This window comes from Mesoplodon mirus (genome assembly GCF_964341445.2).
Source record: "Mesoplodon mirus genome assembly, chromosome: 5".
Lineage (NCBI taxonomy): Eukaryota > Metazoa > Chordata > Mammalia > Artiodactyla > Ziphiidae > Mesoplodon > Mesoplodon mirus.
Window position 1 is genome coordinate 61,354,679 of NC_138980.1, and position 25,551 is coordinate 61,380,229.

A 25,551-nucleotide genomic window follows, 5' to 3' on the forward strand; every position below is an offset into this window, starting at 1 on the left:
ATGAATTGGTTTGGAAATTACTTCTCTAAGTTTCCTGAGGATATTTCCTTCTTCAACACACACTCACCTCTGTTGCTTTCACTCATATCATCTGAAGATGAACAACATTTTATTTCCGGCTTGAGGTAGGGAGTAGGGTGATTTTACCCCCAGCTTTTGCTCTTTGGTTGGAATATCAAATCAATCTCCTCTTATGAGGAGCCAGGAAAAAGAAAACTGGGCTCAGGAAGAAAGCTGCTCTTATTTCCCATGTGTACTTGAAAAGGAGGCAACTGATTATTTCCTGCTGGCCTTGCTTGGCTGGTGAAAAGAGAAGAGCTGGCTTGGATGGAAAGGTGTCTCTATTCTTAACTGAAAATGTTGCACCCTGACCAAGTGAAACTTTATTTCTGGTGGCTGCCATTAATTTCCACCCTTTTGAAATCAAAACTCAAGAGTTTTGACTTCAGTTAAGAGTTTGAAATGGTTAATCAAGGAGGCCTCAGTGGAAGGCAGAACAGACTCTTAGTACTGCAAGTTTCATTAAGGTAGAGGGTGACATGAAACCCCCCCACCCAGGCTGAAGCACCAGGTGTGTGGGAACATGCAGTGGGGAATGTGTTTAGCTGCTAGAAGCGGTGAAGGTTAGGGTAAGGCTGAAAGGGGGAAGGCTGTGTGTCTCATCCGTCTCAACTCTGTTGTTTGGTAGGAGCTGATAGCTAGAATGACTGCAGTCAGTCCTCTGCCTCCCACCAGCTGAAGCCTCTCTCTGCTTCTCTCCTTTATGGTGACCAACCCTCTTGGTTTGTCTGGGACTGTTCTAATTTTAACACTGAAAGTTTTCCATCCTGGAAAAACCCTTAGGCCAGGGCAAACTGGGATGATTAGTCACCCTGATTGAATTTTAAGGTATTTGGATAGCACATATGACAACTGAGAAACTGCCCCCAATCTCTCGCCTCCCTCTGTTCTTCGTTTCTCAGAAAAGTGTTCAGGATGCCCTAGGGTATGTGCAAGATCCTTAATTTAAATAATAATGGTAGCTGCCATCAACTGCATACCTACTATATGCCAAGTACATAATCTTGTTTAATCCTCAGGGCGACTATGGAGGTACGATAGTTTAAATCCAATTTTATGGAAGAGGAGACCAGAGCTGAGGACTGGGACAAGTTGTATTTTACAGGGTCAAACAACTAGAATGCAGCTGAGCCACATTTGTACTTTAGTGTGCCTGAATCGAAGCTCTGTCCTCTTTACACTAAATGAAGAACTTGCTGAATTTGATGGCAAATGGATAGCTACTCTGGTTTAGAAACTGTGTGACCATCAGCTTCACCCACTGCTTCCAAACTCATTCTTATTACTGGTAGTGTAAGATTCTATCTATCTAGAGTAATATACAGAGCTAAAAGCTACGTAGGAAGCTGCAATAGCTACTTTAGTCTGACACCTGTAGCAGCCCCTGAATAATTATTCAATTCTTAAAGGAACTACTAAGTGCCTGGCACATAGCAGGTACTTGGTGAAGGGTAGCTATGCTTCTTATTTTAATTTTGACACATGAGCTATAATCTTGAACTGAAATGTTTTAGCTAATGAATGTCAATTCAAACATTTTAATATAAAAATCACCAAAGATTCAGAGTATTAAGGAAAGAAAATAATACAGTTCTTGAGTTCAAAATTAGGCAAACACACACACAAAACCCCCTTTTTTTTCCCCACCAAGGAAAAGCTACCCTCTTAGTTATTTGATTTGCAATAGCTAGAGGACAGGCTTCCTTGCCATAATAGGTGTTACACATATAATGCTGAGATAGAAGCAGAAAATTCTCTTCTAGGGCTCCAAGCTATAAGTGCGTTTCAGGGGAAAATCTAATCTAGGGGCTCAGCGCTAAGAAACTGCTTTACTAAAATTGCTGGAAACTCTTAGTGTAATAATGGAAGTCCCAACTTGCAGGGATCACGTTGAGAGGTAAATGCCCTGGGTTATGTGGAGGCATGCAAGAAGATTTTAGGCTACTCTCTATAAAAACTCTTGATGTTTTTATGTAATCAATTCACATCTGAGAGTTGTGCCTTTACTAGAGAATGAAACCTGGTTAAGGTCACATAATCTGAAGCTAGATTTGAGGAGGACTCAGATCTAATGGAAGAGATGTGTGAATTGAGTTTAATCCAATTCAACAGTTGTCGTGCACCCACTAGTTTTCAAGGAGTGCACTGGATTCTGGGGATACAGGGAGAAGCAGCAGGTGCCCTCTGACCTCAAGGAGTCCACATGGAAGTAGAGGAGATAAGATATGTATAGAGGTAGTTTCTTCAGGACCAATCTGAAGTCTTCATAGGTGTCTTAGTCTGCTCAGAATTTCATAACAAAATACCACAGACTGTGTAGCTTACAGAACAGATACTTATTTTCTCACAGTTCTGGAGGCTGGAAGTCCAAAATAAGGGTGCCATCATGGTCCAGTTCTGGTGAGGACTCTTCTTGGTTTGCAGCCTTCTCTCTGAGTGCTTACATGGCCTTTCCCTTCTTATAAGGCCAGCAATCCTATCGGACCAGGATCCTACCCCTATTCTTTATCTAACCTTAATTATCTCCTTGAAGCCCTACCTCCAAATACAGTCACATTGGGAGCTGGATCTTCAACATATGAATCTGGGGAGACACAATTCAATCCATAGCAGTAAGCTTTAGCCCACATCATAGCAAATATATTAACATGTACCCATACATATGTTATATCCTTTTTTTTTCTTTTTTCTTTTGAAATTACTTGGCTTTGAGTAATTTAATTTATGATTAGCTGCTGCTTCTTAGCAGTCATTCATTCTTGTTTTTTTTTTTTTGCAAAATGAGAGAATTGTAATTTGTTTTCAAATGTAATAAAATATGTGTGAATTCCAAATTGAACATTCATGTGACAGGTATCATGCTAGGTTTTTGTGTTTAATTGAGCAATAACTAATTTCTACTTTGCAGTTTTTATATTTTGTAGCCAATACTTTTTTCCAGGTCTCAAACACTTTGATAGGTTCTTGAAAAGCTTGTGAGACCCTACATATTGTCTATAATGCCGAATGGATAAAAGGGTAGGGATGTTTCATAGCTCTACTTTCACACTTCTAGATAGGTCACTCCCAACTCTACTCGCTCTTCCAAGCTCTTGTGCATCATTCTCAGCTGTTGGCTGGGATGCCCCTCATGTCTCACTGGCTCTGTAGATTGCCTTTGCTCCCAGCATCCTCTTCCCTTCTGCCTTACCTCCTATTCTACTTTCCTTGCCATCTCTGTTACATTGACATCGCCACCTACCTGGTAGGAGATGCAGAAGCCATTGCAGTGATCATCAGTGGTCTCCAAGTCCACCTGTATCAGCTTTCAGGCTGTTCTCAGGATGACTATGTGGGCGTTGCCTGGGAACTTTATTATGGACACTGATTTCTATACCTCATCCCTGGAGTCCTGTACAGTGGTCTGGGGTGAGGCTTAGGAATTTGTTTTTTTAACAAGCTAATGTGCTGTCAGCTTTGGGAGGGTGTGGGTAGTATTGGTGGAATGAAAAAGAGATGTGATCTTAAGAACAGTGCTCCCCATATTATGATAACTTGAAATCCCATTGGATTTAATGTCCCAAATCAGATGTTCTCAAAGGGCTCCACAGCTGTTTCCAAGATGCCCACAGGGTGTTGCCTTAAGGATGCCCAGGAGTATTCTACTCTGGCCTCTAGGTTTTGTGTCCCAGGTGTCCCAGGTGCAGAATTTTGGTGACTTACTGTAACAACAGCTGTTACAGGAAGAAATTCTGCTGTCTTTTTATTTTCTCTCAAGTATGAGGCAAGCTCTTTATTTCCTCATAACACATCAGAGACCAGGTACAAAATTCTTAATGAAGCTTGCTAAAAGGGTAGCCCCAAACAGAATAACTGCTACTATGTACAGGCTGAGACTCATTCTCATTCTTGGGCCCCTCTATCCCACTCTTGACATACCCCTTCCATGAGGCTAGATAACAGCTTACCCTTCACTATAGGACTCACTCCAGGTATCCCTGTGGTAGGCATTCAGGCAAAACTAACTTTCAGCCCCAGAAAGAGAAGGAAGTTTTTTTCTCACCTCACTTTTGAAGCCCACCCCCTGGGCCTGTATTTCTATTTCAGAATGACTGAGTGGAATATCTATGCCCTTCAGGGAAAATCGAATCAGAGTTGTACTATGTGGCTGCACGAGGAAAACCATATAGTGGTTTGATATCAAGATATATTCTGAAGTCTGCGTTATTCATTTAAATGATACTACCTGTCCCACCTCAGTAGCCTCGTCCAGATTTAGATGTACCATTCAGTCCAATTCCTTATTTGTCTTTTCAACAAAGTTTCAAAATCCTTGCATACAGCCTCACTCAGGGTCACATTGTTACACATGCTGTGTGCACAATAAACAAATTACCTGTCCTTCAGTCCACATAATAACCCTGTGAGGTAGTTTTTTCATCTTAAATTTGAACAAACAAAACAGAGAGGTTAAGCCACTTAACCAAGGTCAGGCTTCCAGGAAGTGGCATGCTGGGGCTTGAACTGAGGACTCCTGGTTCCAAATTTGTGAATTTATTATTAAACACTGAGAAACACTGAGGAACTAGACTGGACACTGAGTCTAAGTGACAGAACTTGGAATAGTAATGCCATTAATAGAAATGGGGCAAAAAATCAGAGGAGGAGGTACAATGGAGGAGGAGGGAGGGAGATGGTGAAGTCAGCTTGGGCTATGAAATAAGAGCCACTGGGCATCACTGGGTCTCTATCTCTTTATCACTGTGTCTTGGCTTGATGATTATCCTTCTGAACCATCTTCTTTGTTTCCAAGTTAATCACCATCCTTGACTCTCCAGGAGCCAAGCACCAGCCCAGGCTGTGGTGAAGCAGCCTGTCCGGGGAGCCAGTGGCAGGACCACAGTCACAACGATTGTCCAGACTGGTGGGGACTGGAGCACCGGCCTCTTCAGTGTCTGCAGAGATAGGAGAATTTGTATGTTTTTTCTCTTCCTTTAAGTTCTCCTTTACTGTTTTATTTCCTAAGACACGAGTGGGTAGAAAATCTGCGTCAGGCACAAGAACAGAAATTAAATGGTTTCAGACTAACTAGACTAATATTCTAGGGACTCAAATACACTCCTTGGCAGGAAGGATCTTGCTTTTCAGGGATGTGGATGTTTTTATAAAATAAGTGATGACTTCAAAGATTTTTTTAAATGACAAAATCCATTGCATGTAAAGACGCACAAAATGGGCTCCCTTATCTGCAGCTGATGGAGTATAAATTGGTACAAGCTTCCCAGTGAATGGTTAGTAACACCTATAAAAAGGACTTCAAGTGTTATGTAGCCTTCGACCCAGTAATTACAGTTTTAGACATTTAGTCGAAGGAAATAAATCATGTGCAAAGATTTAGCAGCATCATTAAATGTTGCAGCATTGGTTATTGTAGCTACAATCTGGAACAACCTAAATGTTCAGTGGGGGCTTCAATACAATGAATTATACAGCCATGAAAAGTCATGTTGTAGAATAATACTTCCTGAGATGGAAAAATGTTGGGATATAATTTTAAGTTAAAGAATCAGATTGTAAAACCATGTACATTAGACATTAATTTGGGGGAATATTTAGAAAAATATCTGGAAGGATATAAATAAAATGTTTACAGCAAGTGTCTCCAGATGGTATGCTAATGAATAATTTTTCTTTTTGCTTATCTCTAGTATTTCTGTGAGGAAAGTGTAGTACTTTCCTTACAGAATAGTGAGGAAGACCAATCATTGAATAAGACCAATCATAAAAAGCTGCTCCCTTTGTTTTTTTTTAAATTAATTTTTATTGGAGTATATTTGTTTTACAATGTTGTGTTAGTTTCTGTTGTACAGCAAAGTGAATCAGCTATACGTGTACGTGTATCCCCTCTTTTCTAGATTTCCTTTCTGTTTAGGTCACTGCAGGGCATTGAGTAGAGTTCCCCATGCTATACAGTAGGTTCTCATTAGTTATCTATTTTATACATAGTATCAGTAGTTTATATATGTCAATCCCAGTCTCCCAATTCATCCCTTCCCCCCTCCCCACCTTGTATCCATAAGTCCATTCTCTATGTCTGTGTCTCTATTTCTGCTTTGCAATTAAATTCATCTGTATCGTTTTTCTAGATTCCACATATAAGCAATGTTATATGATATTTGTTTTTCTGACTTCACTCTGTATGAGTCTCTAGGTCTATGCACGTCTCTGCAAATTGCACAATTTTCGTCCTCTTTATTATGGCTGAGTAATATTCCAATGTATATATGTACCACATCTTCTTTATTCATTCTTCTGTTGATGGACATTTAGGTTGAATAGCTCCCTTTGTTGATTGAAATCTTTTCAGACACTGGTTTAGCTGTAAAGAAGTACCAACAACACTGTCCTCTAGCTGCCTGATTTTCCACTGGGTTTGAAGTTCAAAGCACATTGATTCTATTTTTACCTTAGGACATTCTGATCCATCTCTGGTACCACATGTCAGTATCCTTTTCCAGGACCTGATGTTCTTGCCCTAGGGAGTAACTTGGTCACAGAATCTTTTTTTTATTTTATTTTTTGCGGGGGGGGTGGGGGGCTGTCCTTTTTGATGGATGAGGGCCAGTCTCTTAAGTTCAACAGACTCTGGATCTGCTATTTTTGAAGAATATGGCTCCCCCACCCTTTAGAGGGTCTGGCAAGACCTGAATTTATCCTAAAGCCTCACAAGATGGATCAACCAGAGAGCTCTGAGCTGCTACCTGATCCACGTCCTTATTCAGCTGAGTCTTGCTGAGGCAAAAACTCTAACAAAATTTTTGGTGCTCTGATCATCCAAGCCTGAGCCTTCACTGTTTGCCTGTGCCTCATAGAGAAGAGACCGCCCGGCACCAAACACTACCCTCCATTGCTGTCCCTTTGACCATCTGACCCAGAGCTCAGCAGATTTCTTCCTGCCACAGCTACCCATGTGTACTTCTGACCAGACAATTATGGCAGCTGTTCTTTGAATCACTCAGGATTCTTCCTGGTTCTTGTCCACATTCTCTGACTTTGGTTGTCACCCAGTACTGTGGTACAGAGAAGGCAGAAAAGCTACTTGGAGATGTGGAGACCTAGCCCCAGTTTGGGAAGTGGACCATTTTCCTTTCATAGCTTATAGTTGGTGGTTGGAGGGGTGAGGGTATCAATGCATTTCTAAGTAGAGCAAAGCCTGGAACATAATGTAGTGGTTAGGAGAGCACATTTGTATTGGATATAGACCTTGCCTTGAATCTTAACTCTGCCTCTTACTGGCCATTTGACCTTGAACAAATTCTCAGGGCCTTCATTTTTCCAGCTCTGAAATGGGGGTAAATAAAGGTGCCCACCTTAAAGATTGTCAAGATTAAAGCAGATAATGCATAGAACCCACTCTAGAACACTGGTTTGGAACATAACTGGATCAGAGTTTTTTTTGGTTGCATGCTATATATTGGGTTAAATAGTGTCCCCTCAAAATTCATGTCCACCTGGAGCCTCTGAATGTGACCTTATTTGGAAATAGGTTCTTTGCATTGTTGTCAAGTTACAAAGTTACAAAGTTATAGTGGATTAGGGTGGGCCCTAAGCCAGTGGCTGGTGTTCTTGTAAGAAGAGGGAAATTTGGACATACATACAGAAAAGATGGCCATGTGAAGACAGGCACAAATTAGAATAATGCATCTATAAGCCATGGAATGCCAAGGATTGCCAGCAACAACCAAAAATTTGGAGAGAGACATGGAACAGACTTTCCCCCAGAAATTCCAGAAGGACAAAGCCTGCCAACATGCCAATTTCAGACTTCTAGCCTCCAGAATTCTCCAATGAGAGAATACTTTCTATTGTTTTAAGATGTCCAGTTTGTGGTATTTTGTTATGTCAGCCCTAGGAAATTAATACACAAGCAAACATAGGATTTCATTAGAAGGTTATGGGGTAGCTCACAAAATCAGGAAATCAACTAAAAGCTAAGCTCAGGAGGGACAAGATGCATTATCAGGAGATAGCTGAAAGTCTGGTCAACTCCAAGCATTTTAATCCTTTTGCTTTCCTGTCTGAGAATTGCTGTTTCAGCAATGGAGCCCAATCTGCCTAGCATAGGTCATGACTGCTGCTTGACTAGGCCAGGGCATTTTGAATGACAGTTCTCTTATTTCCCACAATAGGGAAGGAATAAATTCCTAAATTTACTATTGGGGTGTGTTACTATGAAAATTCCAACCAATATACAATAATGCACTTAGTAAATCTTAGGTATTAATGTTATTGTTGTTATAAATTTTTATTTTCCAGAATGTTGAGAGCAAAGAGTAGAATCAGGAGACTTAGATTGGTTGCTGCCCAATCCCAAGAGTACCTAAAAAGTTGACCAAAGAAAGGACCACATGCCACCCCCTCAGCCTTAAACATTGTTTCACTGCTTAGTTCTGCGCTCCACCCCCATCAGTGTTCAGGAGACCAACCACAGGGGTCTTCTGGGTCCCTGCTTGTCCATTGGAGAGCCCATTCTAGGGGCAAGAAGGAATGACATGTGGAGAATACAGTATTCTTTACAGCTGGACGTGATCGGTGGCGGAGAGGCCATGGATATACAGTACTGGCTGATCTCGAATGTACTGTGTCCTAATTGTTGTTCCCTGGATGGGCCTCCATTTTGTGACTGCTCATAGTATCTCTAAGCTAATGGTCTCACAAGAGAAAATTTATAGGCAGTATCAATTTATACACTGGTGATCTGCACCATGATTCCCAGGATGCAGTTGGAGTATGAGTGCTACGAGTCTTAGGTTTTTTTCCTTCCTTGTTTAAAAGGGCTACTTCATCCACAAAGTTTTATTTTAAGCAAATCACTGTGACAATAGTTGTGACAAACTTGGAAACAAAAGGGACATCTTCTTTCCATGACTTTGTTTCACGTCAGATTCCCATCTTGGGATAGTTTACCATTAAATGTTGAGAAGTACTGCTACAATTTTTCATTCATTAAGCAAAGGGTACATTATGAAGAGTGATAATTTCCATTTATTTTTGACATTTTGCTTCTTCATTTAATTACACTTCTGTTTTTTAAACTGCCTCCCTCTTCCCACCTCTGTGCTTTCTTCTGAATTCACACTGCCCTGGGATGAGAAAATGGGTGCTTTTGTGTCCTTTGAGGATGTGGTTTCTGAAAGCTCAGATGTGAAGCTGAAGCGGAGGTGAAATAAGTGGCTGTGAAATGGCCTTGTGGGTGAAAGGCTGGCTGTTCCAGCTGGGGATGTTTTTGATGTTGCCCCAGAGGAGGTTTATGTGGAAGGTGTAATCAACACTGGTTTGTAATTCAGCCAGCCTTTACTGAGTTCCTACCTATGTATGGTCATGTGATAGGTGCTACAGATATAATAGTGATTAAGACAGAGACGGTCTCTGAGAGCACATAGGCAATAAGCAAATAGACGAAATAATTGCAGTTGTGCTGAGTGCCGTGGAGGAAATAAACAAGGTGTTTTGAAAGGAAATTACAGGGGGCAAAGGATGGCCTCTCTGAGGAACTGACTTAAGCTGATACCTGAGAGATGGGTAAGAACCAGCCACTAAAATCACCTTTCCTGTGGAGGCACCACAAGCACCAGGCAGTAAAGGGCTTTGTGTGGACGAGGAGACATCAGAGGCCCAGTGTGGGTAGGGTGAAGCAGTCCAAGAATTTCTTTGGTTTTCTGGAAGAGGAAGGAGACATGAAAAGGCCTCAGACTGGGATTCGTGTCCTTGAACTGTATCTTGGGTAAACTATACACTGTACACTGCAGTCTGAAAGCAGGGACCACTGGCCCTGCTCACTGGTCCTGCCCAGTGGAGCACCTGACCAATAGAAGGTGCTTATGAATATTTCCTGAACGACACATCTATGAATGAATTTTAACCTGTATTCTCACTTGCTTCCTTCTTTCCTGCACTTCATTGAAACAATCATAAAGACTTAGATTCAGAAGGGATATTGGGGTCGGCTGGTCTGGCCCCTCACCAGCTTGTCTAAGTCCCCTCTGTAGCAAGCCTGATACCAGCAAGCCTGGTAAGGACCTGACAGCCTTGGCTTTCTGAACATTTCTGGGGAGGAGGCTCCTCTCCCTTGGAGCCATCTCAGTGCTTAAAAAAAAAAAAAAAAAGATTTTTAATAGGTTACCAGGTACATGATGCAAAATTCAAAAGTACCTACCCCTTAGCTATATGAAAAGCAGCAACTCCATCCTTGCTCTCCTGCCCTGCCCAGTTCTCCTCAGAGGCCACCACTCTTACCTGAGCCCCAATATAGTCTATATGCTTATAAATATATAAAAATTTTTAATGAAAATAGGTTAACCTTTTTATTATAAAAGTATCATATAATCATGGTAAAAAAGAAAAATGCAAAAGACTATAAAAGAAGAAAGCAGTATCCTGTAATCCCAGCTGTCGGAGATATATATTGTTAATATTTTGGTATCCTTCCAGATTTTTTCTGTATATGTGGTATATATAATTGACACAAATAATAGAATTGTAAACACACACAGTTCTGCATCTTTATTTTGTTTTAATTTAACAATATAGGTGACCATATTGTGCAGACCATATCAGCACTTCTGAAGCTAATAGTTTAAATTGCTGCATAGATTCCATTGTATGAATGTACCATAATTTATTTATCAAAAAATTCTTATCAGTGGATCTTTATGTGGTTTCCAGACTTTTTGCTATTCAAACCAGTGCTTTGTGAATATTCTTGTATAGGTGCCATTTTGTATGTGCGTGAGTTATCTGTTGGATAATTGCTGAGGGTCAGATAGTACGTACTTTTTTAAATCTTGATAGATGTTTCCAAATGGCTCTCCATTTAGAAGTTGTACTAATTTACACTCCCACCCACAATGTATGAGCATGCCCCATTCCTTATTTATCTATCTATCTATCTATTTATCTATTTATTTATTTATTCTTGGCTGAGTTGGGTCTTCGTTGCTGCATGTGGGCTTTCTCTAGTTGTGGTGAGTGGGGGCTACTCTTCCTTGCGGTACATGGGCTTCTCATTGCAGTGGCTTCTCTTGTTGTGGAGCATGGGCTCTAGGCCCACGTAGTTGTGGCTCACGGGCTCTAGAGTGCAGTCTCAGTAGTTGTGGCGCACAGGCTTAGTTGCTCCGCAGCATGTAGGATCTTCCCCGACCAGGGCTCGAACCCGTGTCACCTGCATTGGCAGGCGGATTCTTAACCACTGTGCCACCAGGAAAGACCCCCATTCCTTTTTAAGCATCTCTTATTGTTGCAGCTCTATTCACAATAGCCCGGAGCTGGAAACAACCTAAGTGTCCATCATCGGATGAATGGATAAAGAAGATGTGGCACATATATACAATGGAATATTACTCAGCCATAAAAAGAAACGAAACTGAGCTATTTGTAATGAGGTGGATAGACCTAGAGTCTGTCATACAGAGTGAAGTAAGTCAGAAAGAGAAAGACAAATACCGTATGCTAACACACATATACGGAATTTAAAAAAAAAAAATGGCATGAAGAACCTAGGGGTAAAACGGGAATAAAGACACAGACCTACTTGAGAATGGACTTGAGGATATGGGGAGGGGGAAGGGTAAGCTGTGACAAAGCGAAAGAGAGGCATGGACATATATACACTACCAAACGTGGGGTAGATAGATGGTGGGAAGCGGCCGCATGGCACAGGGAGATCAGCTCGGTGCTTTGTGACCGCCTGGAGGGGTGGGATGGGGAGGGTGGGAGGGAGGGAGATGCATGAGGGAAGGGATGTGGGAACAGATGTATGTGTATGACTGATTCACTTTGTTATAAAGCAGAAACTAATAAAAAAATAAAAAAAAAATAACACCAAAAAAAAAAAATAGATTCTGCCTTTTTGTGATAATGATCTGAAATGTGCCTTGCTGCAGTTTCCACCCACCTTTCCTACTTCTGCTCTCTGGGGCTCCACACTGTGGTTTTGTGTAGCCTTCTTTTTATCTCGACTCCCCCTGTGAGTTAGAGGGATGAATAATGAACCACATTCCATGCCTGAGGGTGGAGTTCATGTTAGAGAATAGGCCAGGAATGTTTAGGCTGTGGGAGCTGACATGACCAGCAGGCCTTTGGGGGTAAGAGGAAGAGGCTGAGCTTCTTTTTTTAAAAAAAGTACACGCACACACACACACACACACACATATGCACACACACATACTTGCATATATATATATATATATATATATATATATATATATTTTTTTTTTTACTTCACAAATAACACATGAATATATTCACTTTATCAAAGAAATGAAACATTACAGAAAAGGGAACCATGTCACTCCTTTTTATTAAATAAATTTGGAGTGTTTTCTTCCAGATCTTTTTCTCTGTATTTACATATGCATCTATTAGTAATATATACTATTGCTTTGTAACTTTTTTTTTTTTAAGAAGATGTTGGGGGTAGGAGTTTTTATTAATTAATTTATTTTTGCTGTATTGGATCTTCGTTTCTGTGCGAGGGCTTTCTCTAGTTGTGGCAAGCAGGAGCCACTCTTCATCGCACTGCGCGGACCTCTCACTATCGCAGCCTCTCGTTGCGGAGCACAGGCTCCAGATGCACAGGCTCAGCAGTTGTGGCTCACGGGACCAGCTGCTCCGCAGCATGTGGGATCTTCCCAGACCAGGGCTCGAACCCGTGTCCCCTGCATTGGCAGGCAGATTCTCAACCACTGCGCCACCAGGGAAGCCCTGCTTCGTAACTTTTTAAACAAAGCGTAAATGGTATTATGCTGTAATATCACTATGCAATTTGATTTTTTTAACTCAAAATATGTCTTAGAGATTTATCTCTGTTGGTACTTAATTGATCTTTCACTGCGTTCTTAATTATTCCCTAGTATGATCTGCAGCATCATGGTTTATTTACATGTTCATCTATTAATGTACTCTTGTCTTAAGTTTGAAGCCACAAATAATGCTTCTGTGGATATCCTTGTACCGGCCTCTTTGTGTGCATGTGTAAGCATTACTCTAGGGTAGATGCTAACAAGTGGAGTTACTGAATCCCAGAGTATTTAAAATTTTACGAGATTCAGCCAAGTTGCTTTCCAAAGTGACTGTGCCAATTTCCATCTCCATCAGTGTATGGAGCACTTATTTCTCTGCAGTGCCCCACAACATTTGACATGCTCTAAAAACGTTAGAGTGTGGCCAGCCCTGAACCAAGCTGGCGGAGTAGAAGGACGTGCTCTCCCTCCCTCTTGTGAGAACGCCAGAATCACAACTAGCTGCTGGACAATCATCGAAAGAAAGACACTGCAACTCAACAAAAAAGACACCCCACATCCAAAGACAAAGGAGAAGCCACAATGAGACGGTAGGAGGGGCGCAATCACAGTAAAATCAAATCCCATAACTGGTGGTTGGGTGACTCACAGACTGGAGAACACTTAAACCACAGAAGTCCACCCACTGGAGTGAAGGTTCTGAGCCGCACATCAGGCTTCCCAACCTGGGGGTCCAGCAACGGGAGGAGGAATTCCTAGAGAATCAGACTTTGAAGGCTAGTGGGATTTGACTGCAGGACTTTGACAGGACTGGGGGAAACAGAGACTCCACTCTTGGAGGGCACACACAAAGTAGTGTGCACATCGGGACCCAGGGGAAGGAGCAATGACCCCAGGGAAGACTGAACCAGACCCACCTGCTAGTGTTGGAGGGTCTCCTGCAGAGGCAAGGTGGCTGTGGCTCACCGTGGGGACAAGGACACAGGCAGCAGAAGTTCTGGGAAGTACTCCTTGGTGTGAGCCCTCCCAGAGTCTGCCATTAGCCCCACCAAAGAGCCCACGTAGGCTTCAGTGTTGGGTTACCTCAGGCCAAACAACCAACAGGGAGGGAACCCAGCCCCACCCATCAGCAGTCAAGCAGATTAAAGTTTTACTGAGCTCTGCCCACCAGAGCAACAGCCAGCTCTACCCACCACCAGTCCCTCCCATCAGGAAACTTGCACAAGTCTCTTAGATAGCCTCGTCCACCAGAGTGCAGACAGCAGAAGCAAGAAGAACTACAGTCCTGCAGCCTGCAGAACAAAAACCACATTCACAGAAAGACAGACAAGATGAAAAGGCAGAGGGCTATGTACCAGATGAAGGAACAAGATAAAACCCCAGAAAAACAACTAAAGGAAGTGGAGATAGGCAACCTTTCAGATAGAGAATTCAGAATAATGATAGTGAAGATGATCCAGGACCTCGGAAAAAGAATGGAGGCAAAGATCGAGAAGATGCAAGAAATGTTTAACAAAGAATTAGAAGAATTAAAGAACAAACAGAGATGAACAATACAATAACTGAAATGAAAACTACACTAGAAGGAATCAATAACAGAATAACTGAAGCAGAAGAATGGATAAGTGACCTGGAAGACAGAATGGTGTAATTCACTGCTGTGGAACAGAATAAAGAAAAAAGGATGGAAAGAAATGAAGACAGCCTAAGAGACCTCTGGGATAAAATTAAACACAACAACATTTGCATTATAGGGGTCCCAGAAGGAGAAGAGAGACAGAAAGGACCTGAGAAAATATTGGAAGAGATTATAGTCAAAAACTTCCCTAACATGGGAAAGGAAATAGCCACCCAAGTCCAGGAAGCGCAGAGAGTCCCAGGCAGGATAAACCCAAGGAGAAACATGCCGAGACACATAGTAATCAAATTGACAAAAATTAAAGACAAAGAAAAATTATTAAAAGCAACAAGGGAAAAAGACAAATAACATATAAGGGAACTCACATAAGGTTAAGAGCTGATTCTCAGCAGAAAGTCTACAAGCCAGAGGGGAGTGGCACAATATGTTTAAAGTGATGAAAGGGAAGAACCTACAATCAACATTACTCTACCTGGCAAGGATCTCATCAGATTCGACAGAGAAATCAAAAGCTTTATAGACAAGCAAAAGCTAAGAGAATTCAGCACCACCAAACCAGCTCTACAACAAATGCTAAAGGAACTTCTCTAAGTAGGAAACACAAGAGAAGAAAAGGACCTACAAAACAAACCCAAAACAATTAAGAAAATTGTCATAGGAACATACATATCGATAATTACCTTAAACGTGAATGGATTAAATGCTCCAATCAAAAGACACAGGCTTGCTGAATGGATACAAAAACAAGACCCATCTATATGCTGTCTACAAGAGACCCACTTCAGACCTAGGGACACATACAGACTGAGGGTGAGGGGATGGAAAAAGATATTCCATGCAAATGGAAATCAAAAGAAAGCTGGAGTAGCAATACTCATACCAGATAAAATAGACTTTAAAATAAAGAATGTTACAAGAGACAAGGAAGGACACTACATAATGATGAAGGGATCAATCCAAGAAGAAGATATAACAATTTTAAATATGTATGCACCCAACATAGGAGCACCTCAATACATAAGGCAACTGCTAACAGCTCTAAAAGAGGAAATTGACAGTAACACAATAATAGTGGGGGACTTTAACACCTCAGTTACACCAATGGACAGATCATCCAAAATGAAAATAAATAAGGAAACAGAAGCTTTAAATGGCACAATAGACCAGATAGATTTAATTGATATTTACAGGACATTCTATCCAAAAACAGCACATTACACTTTCTTCTCAAGTGTGCACGGAACATTCTCCAGGATAGATCACATCTTGGGTCACAAATCAAGCCTCAGTAAATTTAAGAAAATTGAAATCATATCAAGCATCTTTTCTGACCACAATGATATTAGATTAGAAATGAGTTACAGGAAAAAAAAAACGTAAAAAACACAAACACATGGAGGCTAAACAATATGTTACTAAATAACCAAGAGATCACTGAAGAAATCAAAGAGGAAATCAAAAAATACCTAGAGACAAATGACAATGAAAACACGATGATCCAAAACCTATGGGATGTAGTAAAAGCAGTTCTAAGAGGGAAGTTTATAGCTATACAAGCCTACCACAAGAAACAAGAAAAATCTCACATAAGCAATCTAACCTTACACCTAAAGGAACTAAAGAAGAACAAACAAAACCCAAAGTTAGCAGAAGGAAAGAAATCATAAAGATCAGAGCAGAAATAAATGAAATAGAAACAAAGAAAACAATAGCAACGATCAATAAAACTAAAAGCTGGTTCTTTGAGAAGATAAACAAAATTGATAAACCATTAGCCAGACTCATCAAGAAAAAGAGGGAGAGGACTCAAATCAATAAAATTAGAAATGAAAAAGGGGAAGTTACAACAGACATCGCAGAAATACAAAGCATCCTAAGAGACTACTACAAGCAGCTCTATGCCAATAAAATGGACAACCTGGAAGAAATGGACAAATTTTTCGAAAAGTATAACCTCCAAGACTGAACCAGGAAGAAATGGAAAATATGAACAGAACAATCACAAGTAATGAAATTGAAACAGTGATTAAAAGTCTTCCAACATGGGGTGTGCTCAGAGCAGGGGGTCTGAAGAAATGGCTTGTCTGTTTACAACACACCTGACAGGAATCAGGGTTCATTGTGACAAGGGGCACAAAACCTGTGGCCTTCCTATGAACAGATAGCCAACACATATCCCCCCCTTCACCTGCACGTGGCTGCTGGGCAGTACCAGTGGGACAGGGCTCAGTACTGGAAGGAAAGCTACAGTATTTAGTGGAGGTGTTTGCCACCTGGAGCCTGTCCAGTCCACATGTGGCTGGGCCATGTGTGGTGTTACAGGCATAAAGGCTTTGAACCCCTCTCTTCAAGGAAAAAAGAAAAATAGATTCCGTGTATATGCCATTCTGGAAAAGGCAAAACAATGGAGACAATAAAAAGATCAGTGGTTGCCAGGAGTTTGTTGGGGAGGGAAGATGAATACATAGAATACAGAAGTTTTTATGAGCAGTGAAAATACTTTGTATGACATTATAATGATTTTATGTCATCATACTTTGGTCCAAACCCATAGAACGTGCCACAATATTCACTTCATAAAGCGAACCCTAAGATGAACTAGGGACTTTGGTGATTATGATGTGTCAGTGCAGTTCAGCCTTAGTTTTTAAAAAAAAGTCTTAAAAAGAATTAACACTCGGGGTAGACGTTTTTTGCAAAACCTTTGTTTCACATTTATATATGTATATGCATTATATATGTGTTTTTTGGACTGTGATGTAAAATGTGCTTTCTAGAATAAAAATGTTTGCAGGTTACTGTAGTTATACTGGCAAATAAAAGCACAAATTAATCAAAAAAAAAATCTTCCAACAAAGAAAAGTCCAGGACCAGATGGCTTCACAGGTGAATTCTATTAAACATTTAGGGAAGAGCAAACACCCATCCTTCTCAAACTCTTCCAAAAAATTGCAGAGGAAGGAACACTCCCAAACTCATTCTATGAGGCTATCATCACCCTGATATCAAAACCAGACAAAGATACTACAAAAAAAGAAAGTTACAGACCAATATCACTGATGAATATACATGCAAAAATCCTCACCAAATACTAGCAAACAGAATCCAGCAACACAATAAAAGGATCATACACCCTGATCAAGTGGGATTTATCCCAGGGATGCAAGGATTCTTCAATATACGCAAAGCAATCAAGGTGATACACCATATTAAGAAATTGAAGAAGAAAAACCATATGATCACTTCAATACATGCAGAAAAAGCTTTTGACAAAGTTTAACACCCATTTACGATAAAAACTCTCCAGAAAGTGGGCATAGAGGGAACCTACCTCAACATAATAAAGTCCATATATGACAAACCCACAGCAAACATCATTCTCAATGGTGAAAAACTGAAAGCATTTCCTCTAAGATCAGGAACAAGACAAGGATGTCCACTCTCACCACTACTATTCAACGTAGTTTTGGAATTCCTAGCCATGGCAATCAGAGAAGAAAAAGAAATAAAAGGAATACAAATTGGAAAAGAAAAAGTAAAACTGTCACTGTTTGCAGGTGACATGATACTATACATAGAGAATCCTAAATATGCCACCAGAAAACTATGAGAGCTAATTAATGAATTTGGTAAAGTTGCAGGATACAAAATCAATGCACATAAATCTCTTGCATTCCTATACACTAATGATGAAAAATCTGAAAGAGAAATTAAGGAAACTCTCCCATTTACCATTGCAACAAAAAGAATACAATACCTAGGCATAAACCTACCTAGGGAGATAATAGACCTGTATGCAGAAAATTATAAGACACTGATGAAAGAAATTAAAGCTGATACCAACAAATGGAGAGATATACCATGTTCTTGGATTGGAAGAATCAACATTGTGAAAAGGACTATACTACCCAACGCAATCTATAGATTCAATGCAATCCCGATCAAATTACCAATGGCATTTTTTACAGGACTAGAACAAAAAATCTTAAAATTTGTATGGAGACACAAAAGACCCCGAATAGTGAAAGCAGTCTTGAGGGAAAAAAACTGAGCTGGAGGAATCAGACTCCCTGACTTCAGATTATACTACAAAGCTACAGTAATCAAGACAATATGGTACTGGTACAAAAATAGAAACAAAGATCAATGGAACAAGATAGAAAGCCCAGAGATAAACCCATGCACCTGTGGTCAACTAATCTATTACAAAGGAGGCAAGGATATACAATGGAGAAAAGACAGTCTCTTCAATAAGTGGTGCTGGGAAAACTGGACAGCTACATGTAAAAGAATGAAATTAGAACACTCCCTAACACCATACACAAAAATAAACTCAAAATGGATTAGAGACCTAAATGTAAGGCTGGACACTACAAAACTCTTAGAGGAAAACATAGGAAGAACACTCTTTGACATAAATCACAGCAAGATCCTTTTTGATCCATCTCCTAGAGTAATTGAAATAAAAACAAAAATAAACAAATGGGACCTAATGAAACTTCAAAGCTTTTGCACAGCAAAGGAAACCATAAACAAGATGAAAAGACAACCTCAGAATGGGAGAAAATATTTACAAATGAAGCAACTGACAAAGGGTTAATCTCCAAAATTTACAAGCAGCTCATGCAGGTCAATATTAAAAAAACAAACAACCCAATCCAAAAATGGGCAGAAGACCAAGATAGACATTTCTTCAAAGAAGACATAAAGATGGCCAAGAAGCACATGAAAAGCTGTTCAACATCACTAATTATTAGAGAATGCAAATCAAAACTACAATGAGGCATCACCTCACACCAGTTAGAATGGGCATCATCAGAAAATCTACAAACAACTAATGCTGGAGAGGGTGTGGAGGAAAGGGAACCCTCTTGCACTGTTGATGGGAAAGTAAATTGATCCAGCCACTATGGAGAACAGTATGGAGGTTCCTTAAAAAACTAAAAATAGAACTACCATATGGCCCAGCAATCCCACTACTGGGCATATACCCAGAGAAAACCATAATTCAAAAAGACACACACACCCCAATGTTCATTGCAGCACTATTTACAATATCCAGGTCACGGAAGCAACAGAAATGCCCATCGACAGACGAATGGATAAAGAAGATGTGGTACATATATACAATGGAATATTACTCAGCCATAAAAAGGAACAAAATTGGGTCATTTGTTGAGACGTGGATGGATCTAGAGACTGTCATACAGAGTGATATAAGTCAGAAAGAGAAAAACAAATATTGTATATTAACACATATATGTGGAACCTAGAAAAATTGTACAGATGAAACGGTTTGCAGGACAGAAATTGAGACACAGATGTAGAGGACAAGCGTATGGACACCAAGGTGGGTAAGCATCAGGGGTGGGGTGGTGGTGGTGGGATGAATTGGGCGATTGGGATTGACATGTATACACTGATGTGTATAAAATTGATGACTAATAAGAACCTGCTGTATAAAAAAATAAATAATTCAAAAAAAAAACCTTAGAAAAATTTGGCATTCTTATAGGTAATAAATAGTTTCTGATCGTCTCAGTATGCAATTCCCTGATTACTGACGATATTGAGCAGCTTTTCATGTTTGTTCTTGGCCATTTGTATTTCTTCTTTACCTGTTCATGTCTTGTGTTCATTTTCTTCTTCTGTTTAATCCTTGATATATTAATTTGCAGGAATTCTTTGTATGTTCTGGATACTTATCCTTGGTCTGTGATTTGTTTAGTGAAATTTCCTCCTAGAGCCCGCTGAAGACAAAGGATTCCATCATCCTACCCTTGTGCATCTCTTGTTGAGGACAGTGTTTATCCCACAGCACTCCATCTCGGTACACCTGACCCAAGGATCTTTCCTAAAGAAGTTGCATGATTTCACACTCTCCACAGGAATAAATACCAAACAATGGTAGTGAGGACACTGTCTTAGAACACACAAGTCCACAATTGTTTACTAGTTAAATACATAAAACATGAGAACATTTGGGCATATGTGGTATGTGTAGTAGTTAAGACCTTGGAGCCAGACTACTTGAGTTCAAACATAACCTCTGCCCCTTCTTAACAAATGTATGAACTTAGGCAAATGGCTTAAGTCCTCTGGGCATTAGTTTGTTCATCTGTAAAATGGGCCTAATAATAGTAAATTTTATAGGCTTGTTGTGAGAATTAAATGAGTTAATAAATGTAAAGTACTTTTAGCAGGGCTTGGCACATAGTGAAATCTGTATAAATATTATCTATTATATAATACAATTTTGGCTTTTATAGTGTTTTGTTTTTTTTTTAATCATATCTGACTTCTTTCCCAAGGTAATTGAGTTTTGGGTGTGTTTCCTCAGTATCTAGTACTCCCTCATAAAGAACACTTAGATAACCTGGATATACAAATGGAAAGGCTTAAAAATAAAATTAACAGCATGTGTTATATGAGTCATAAAAATAAGGTACAGGAGTTTCAGTGCACAAAATAACTTCTTTACAATATGCTTATTGAGGATGCGGGCATTTCTCTCTTCCAGTTAAAGTGGTACAGCTCAGGCAATTGTGTAAACACAATTTATTACTCACTTAGCTTGCTAGCTTTATAATTATGCAACTTTTGATTAATTTTTTATTTGCAGGGATATACACTACAGTATTTTGTAATTCATGCATAAGTTTTGATTGATTTTTATGTGCCATGATCTCAAAGTCCCCTAATTCAGGGTTGCATACAATATTACCACTCTGAACTCACTGCACGTTCATGGGCCATTTGCTGTCCTCTGACCTGTTTATACCAGTTGTCAGTGCTGAGTGGGACCTGCTGATCTCGCTAGGAGTAATGATTTTTTTAAAATGTGGGACAAAACATCCCAGACTTAATCAGGGCTGAATTTAGTGTTTGCTTTGGGCCAAGTGATGCCTATAATACATGATTTAGTGATTTTCTTAAGATTCCTGATGAAATAGATGTTCTGTTCCTCAAAGATAGGCTGCTCCTTGTCCCCATCCCTGCTCCAGTCCTCATGCCCTCCGTGCACATGTGCTACCTCACCTCTTATATGAAACTGGAGAAGTCCAGAGTCCAGGCACATCCCTTGGAGGTTCTAAGATAAAACAGCATTCCTAGATTTCTGCTTCTTTGTCACTGAATTTAGAAGTGGGACTCTGCACTCCTCACTGTTGAAGAAGGAGGGAGGGATGAGGCAACAGAGACAGGTGTTTGACAAGGAATTCTTCTAGTATGCTAGTGACATGGTATGTGAGCCTTTGTGTCTGGTGCACTAGAAGGCTATGAACACTACCATTTCACACTCATTAGAATGGATAAAATAAAAAAGGCTGACAATAGCAAATGTTGGTGAGGATGTGGAACAACACTCTCTTACATTGCTGGTGGGAGGGTAAAATGGTACAAATACTTTGGAGAACTCTTTGTAAATTTCTGGTAAAATTAAACATAAGTCTACCCCATGACCTAGCAATTCCATTTCCAGGAATCCACCCATGTGAAATGAAACTACTTGTCCACATAAAGACTTGTATATGAATATTCATAGTGCTTATTCATAATAGCAAAAAATGGAATAAACAGTGGGAGAATGGACAATTTGTAGAACATTTATACATTGGTAATACTACTCAACAATAAAAGGAACAAACTGCAGATATACATAAGAACATAGATGAATCTCAAGAAACATGATGTTGAACAAAAGAAGTCAGATACAAAAGTAAACATGATTCCACTTATATGAAGTCCAAATCGAGGTAAAACTCATCTATGGGAATAGAAATCAGAATTGTGATATGTCTGGAGTGGGGGTGGGAGGACTGGGATTGCCTGGGAAGGGGCACACGGGAACTCCCTGGGGTGATGGCAGTGTTCTACACGTTTGGTTACGTGGGTGAATATGATTGTCAAAACTCATCCAACTGGGCTTCCCTGGTGGTGCAGTGGTTGAGAGTCCGCCTGCCGATGCAGGGGACACGGGTTCGTGCCCCGGTCTGGGAGGATCCCACATGCCGCAGAGCGGCTGGGCCCGTGAGCCATGGCCACTGAGCCTGTGCGTCCAGAGCCTGTGCTCCGCAACGGGAGAGGCCACAGTGGTGAGAGGCCCGCATACCGCAAAAAAAAAAAAATCCTCATCCAACTGAACATTTATGATTTGTGCATTTTCTTGTTTATAAATTATGCCTCAATAACATATTTATTGAATACATTTTTAAAGGTTATGCTTAGTTTTTTTGCTCTTTCATAGTTCAAATTATTTGTATTCGTCAAGGTTGTCATCTTTTGCAATGATATAGCATCTTAATCGTTTACCAGGGGTTCTTAACCTGTGATCCAGTGATAGTTTTCAATGGATCCTTGAACCCCGTGAAATTGAATGCACAATTTTGCATGTCTGTGTTCATGTATTTTTCTCTCCCCTTCAGGAGCAAGTACATAGCTATCACCATATTCTCAAAAGGTTCTGTGACCCAAAACGTATTTAAAAGAGAACCTCTGTGTTAATGGTTCATGCAAGATGTGTAGGAAACAATATCAGTAGTTAAAGATGAATGAATGAATAAATGACCAACTGTTTCCAGCTGATGTTCAAGGAACCAAGCCTCTACTAGTTTACAGATTAAAACTGGCAGATGTCAGTGGCTCCATGAAACTGCAAACATTAGAGAAACCTTCTGGCCTGAGAAATAGAATAAAGTCATTATAAAAATAGCAGGCAGAATCAGTGTACCATATAAGAGCTTTCAATCACATTTATAGAAAAAGGCACCTGCTATTCAAAAGTATCATATACTGTGTCTATTTTAAATATTGAAATTAGATAGATGAACATAAGAGAAGCAACAGTTATGTTTCAACTATAAAAAATTATTTAATGCTTTTCTCTTGACAGAAAAAACAATTACTGTAGTGAACGTTAACAGAATTGTAGTAGGTTCAGCTTTGCCAGTGTTTAACAAAAGAAGACAATTTTGATGTGGCTCAGTTATGGCAATTCTCATATAGTGAGTTTTGCAAATTGGTTATTCATTCTCAGTCCCTGATTGCAGGGGGACAATGCAGTATTAAATTGATGGCATAGGGCCATAAATGCTCTTTGAGATGTGAAGTTGCTCCAAGCACAACTGAGAACCTGAGCTTGCTTTTATGTGGTTATTGACAGGTTTCTGTGGTCTCTTTTGTCCCATGTGTCTTGAATGTGACATCGCCAGGCATTATGGAGAGTGTTTTTGTTGGCCATTGTTACCTGGGTCCACCTTTGCACTAAGAATTGGCACCAGAGAGAGACATAAAATACGGGTAAGTGTGTTTGGATGCATATGTGAAGCTGGATCTATATGAGAACCTGGATGCCTTTCAAACCTGTGATTTTTTTAAAAAAAATGAGGTGTGGGTGAGGATACTTAAAAACACCACACTTAGTGGAATACTTTGAGAAAGGAAAGGGAAGAAATTTCTGATTTCATTTGTTACTAGGATGTATATTAACGAAAATGCCACATTGTGAAGGGTATTTCCAAGGGGGACCTATTATAATGTAGATCGTTGGCCACTTCTGTTTCTCTGTCTCTTATTACATCCAGAGAAGATGATAGGTAGAAGTGCACCAAATTTGGAGGATACACTTGGGATAATCTCACCTAAAATGTAGCCCATCAGCATATACAGAATTCACTTTGGGGGTTCCCTGGGGACCCTTCAAAGAGCCAGACAATTTCCAGTGCAGCTGAGGCTGAGGTACAATGAGAGACTGAGGACAGACATGTCATACCTACTAAGATGTGGACAGATAAAAAGGCATCTTTTTATTATTTTATTTGTTTTTTTATTGGGGTATAGTTGCTTTACACTGCTGTGTCAGTTTCTGCTGTACAGCAAAGTGAATCAGCCACACGTATACATATATCCCCTCTTTTTTGGATTTCCTTCCCATTTAGGTCACCACAGAGCACTGAGTAGAGTTCCCTGTGCTGTACAGTAGGTTCTCATTAGTTAAAGGCATCTTTTTATATATTCATGTGAAATGATCCCTGAGATATATTTTTAAGTGAACAAAGGAGCAAGGCATATAAGTATGTAACGATTTACTTAAAAAGACTATATATATGTAGGTAAAATGTAATGTGTATATATCTGTATGTATCTATATATTTGCCTAAACATAGAATTTATCTGGAAGTGTATATAAGAACTACCAACAATGGTAGCCCTCTGACAGGTAACTGGGTGGCTGGTGAGAGCTGTAGAAGGGGGGGATTTACTTTTTACTTCCTATCCCTTCTTACTGTGGGGATTTTGGACCATGTGCATTTATTACTCTAAAAAAGTAAATAAAATAATTACAAACATTAAGTTCTAAGAGGAAATAAAAAGATGTTGACAGAAAATTTTCTGTCAGTGAGACAGTGGTTTCAGGTATGAAGTCTTGAGGGCAGGTCTCTGAATTGCAAGGATCGATTAGCAGTCGAGCTGCTTGGCACGTGGGTAACGTGGTGGAGTTGTGTCCCTGGGCGATAACTTCAGGGTGGTGGTGGATCTTGGGGGCAGTGGGTGGGATGGGCCGTGAGGTAATACTGCAGAGGTTCCTGGGAAAGGGAACTGAGCCTGTGTGATTGAGCCAGAACAGAGACCCGGTCTCCCCTAGGGCACGCTGTGCGAGGACTGGCTGGCAGTGCACTGCTGCTGGCCTTTATCCATCTGCCAGGTGGCCCGGGAACTCAAGATGAGGACCTCCCAACTCTACGAAATCTATGTGACCCCTTCGACTAGGGAAAATCTAATCTGACAGAGCAAGAAATCTCCTCCTCCTCACTTCTCCGCACCCTCCTCTCAAATCCCTCTTAGTAGAGAGATTGTTCTTCAGGTTTCACTGAAATAGTATGAAAATAAATGATTTCCCACTACTGTCTTTACTGTTGTCCTTTCTTTACACGTACCCCCGACGAAGACTCTGTTATTTGTCTGAATTTGCTATCCCAGCCCAGCCATATTAGGCAGATTCGAGAGGTGCGTTTTTTGCCCTCCACCACCCTGCCTGGAGTTTTGGAAGGCTGCATTTCCCCCCATCTTCCCCTT

At 40.3% G+C, this 25,551-nt stretch overlaps 1 protein-coding gene across 1 annotated transcript; it reads left to right on the plus strand.

Annotated features, from left to right (window-relative positions):
* Positions 1 to 25,261, plus strand: PLAC8L1 (PLAC8 like 1; the record flags this gene model as incomplete). Its single annotated transcript, XM_082621753.1, has 4 exons — positions 1 to 125; positions 4,878 to 5,014; positions 23,639 to 23,775; positions 25,121 to 25,261. 4 exons carry the CDS (start codon positions 1 to 3, stop codon positions 25,259 to 25,261), a joined length of 540 nt encoding a protein of 179 aa, XP_082477879.1.
* Between the last annotated feature and the right edge of the window lie 290 nt (positions 25,262 to 25,551).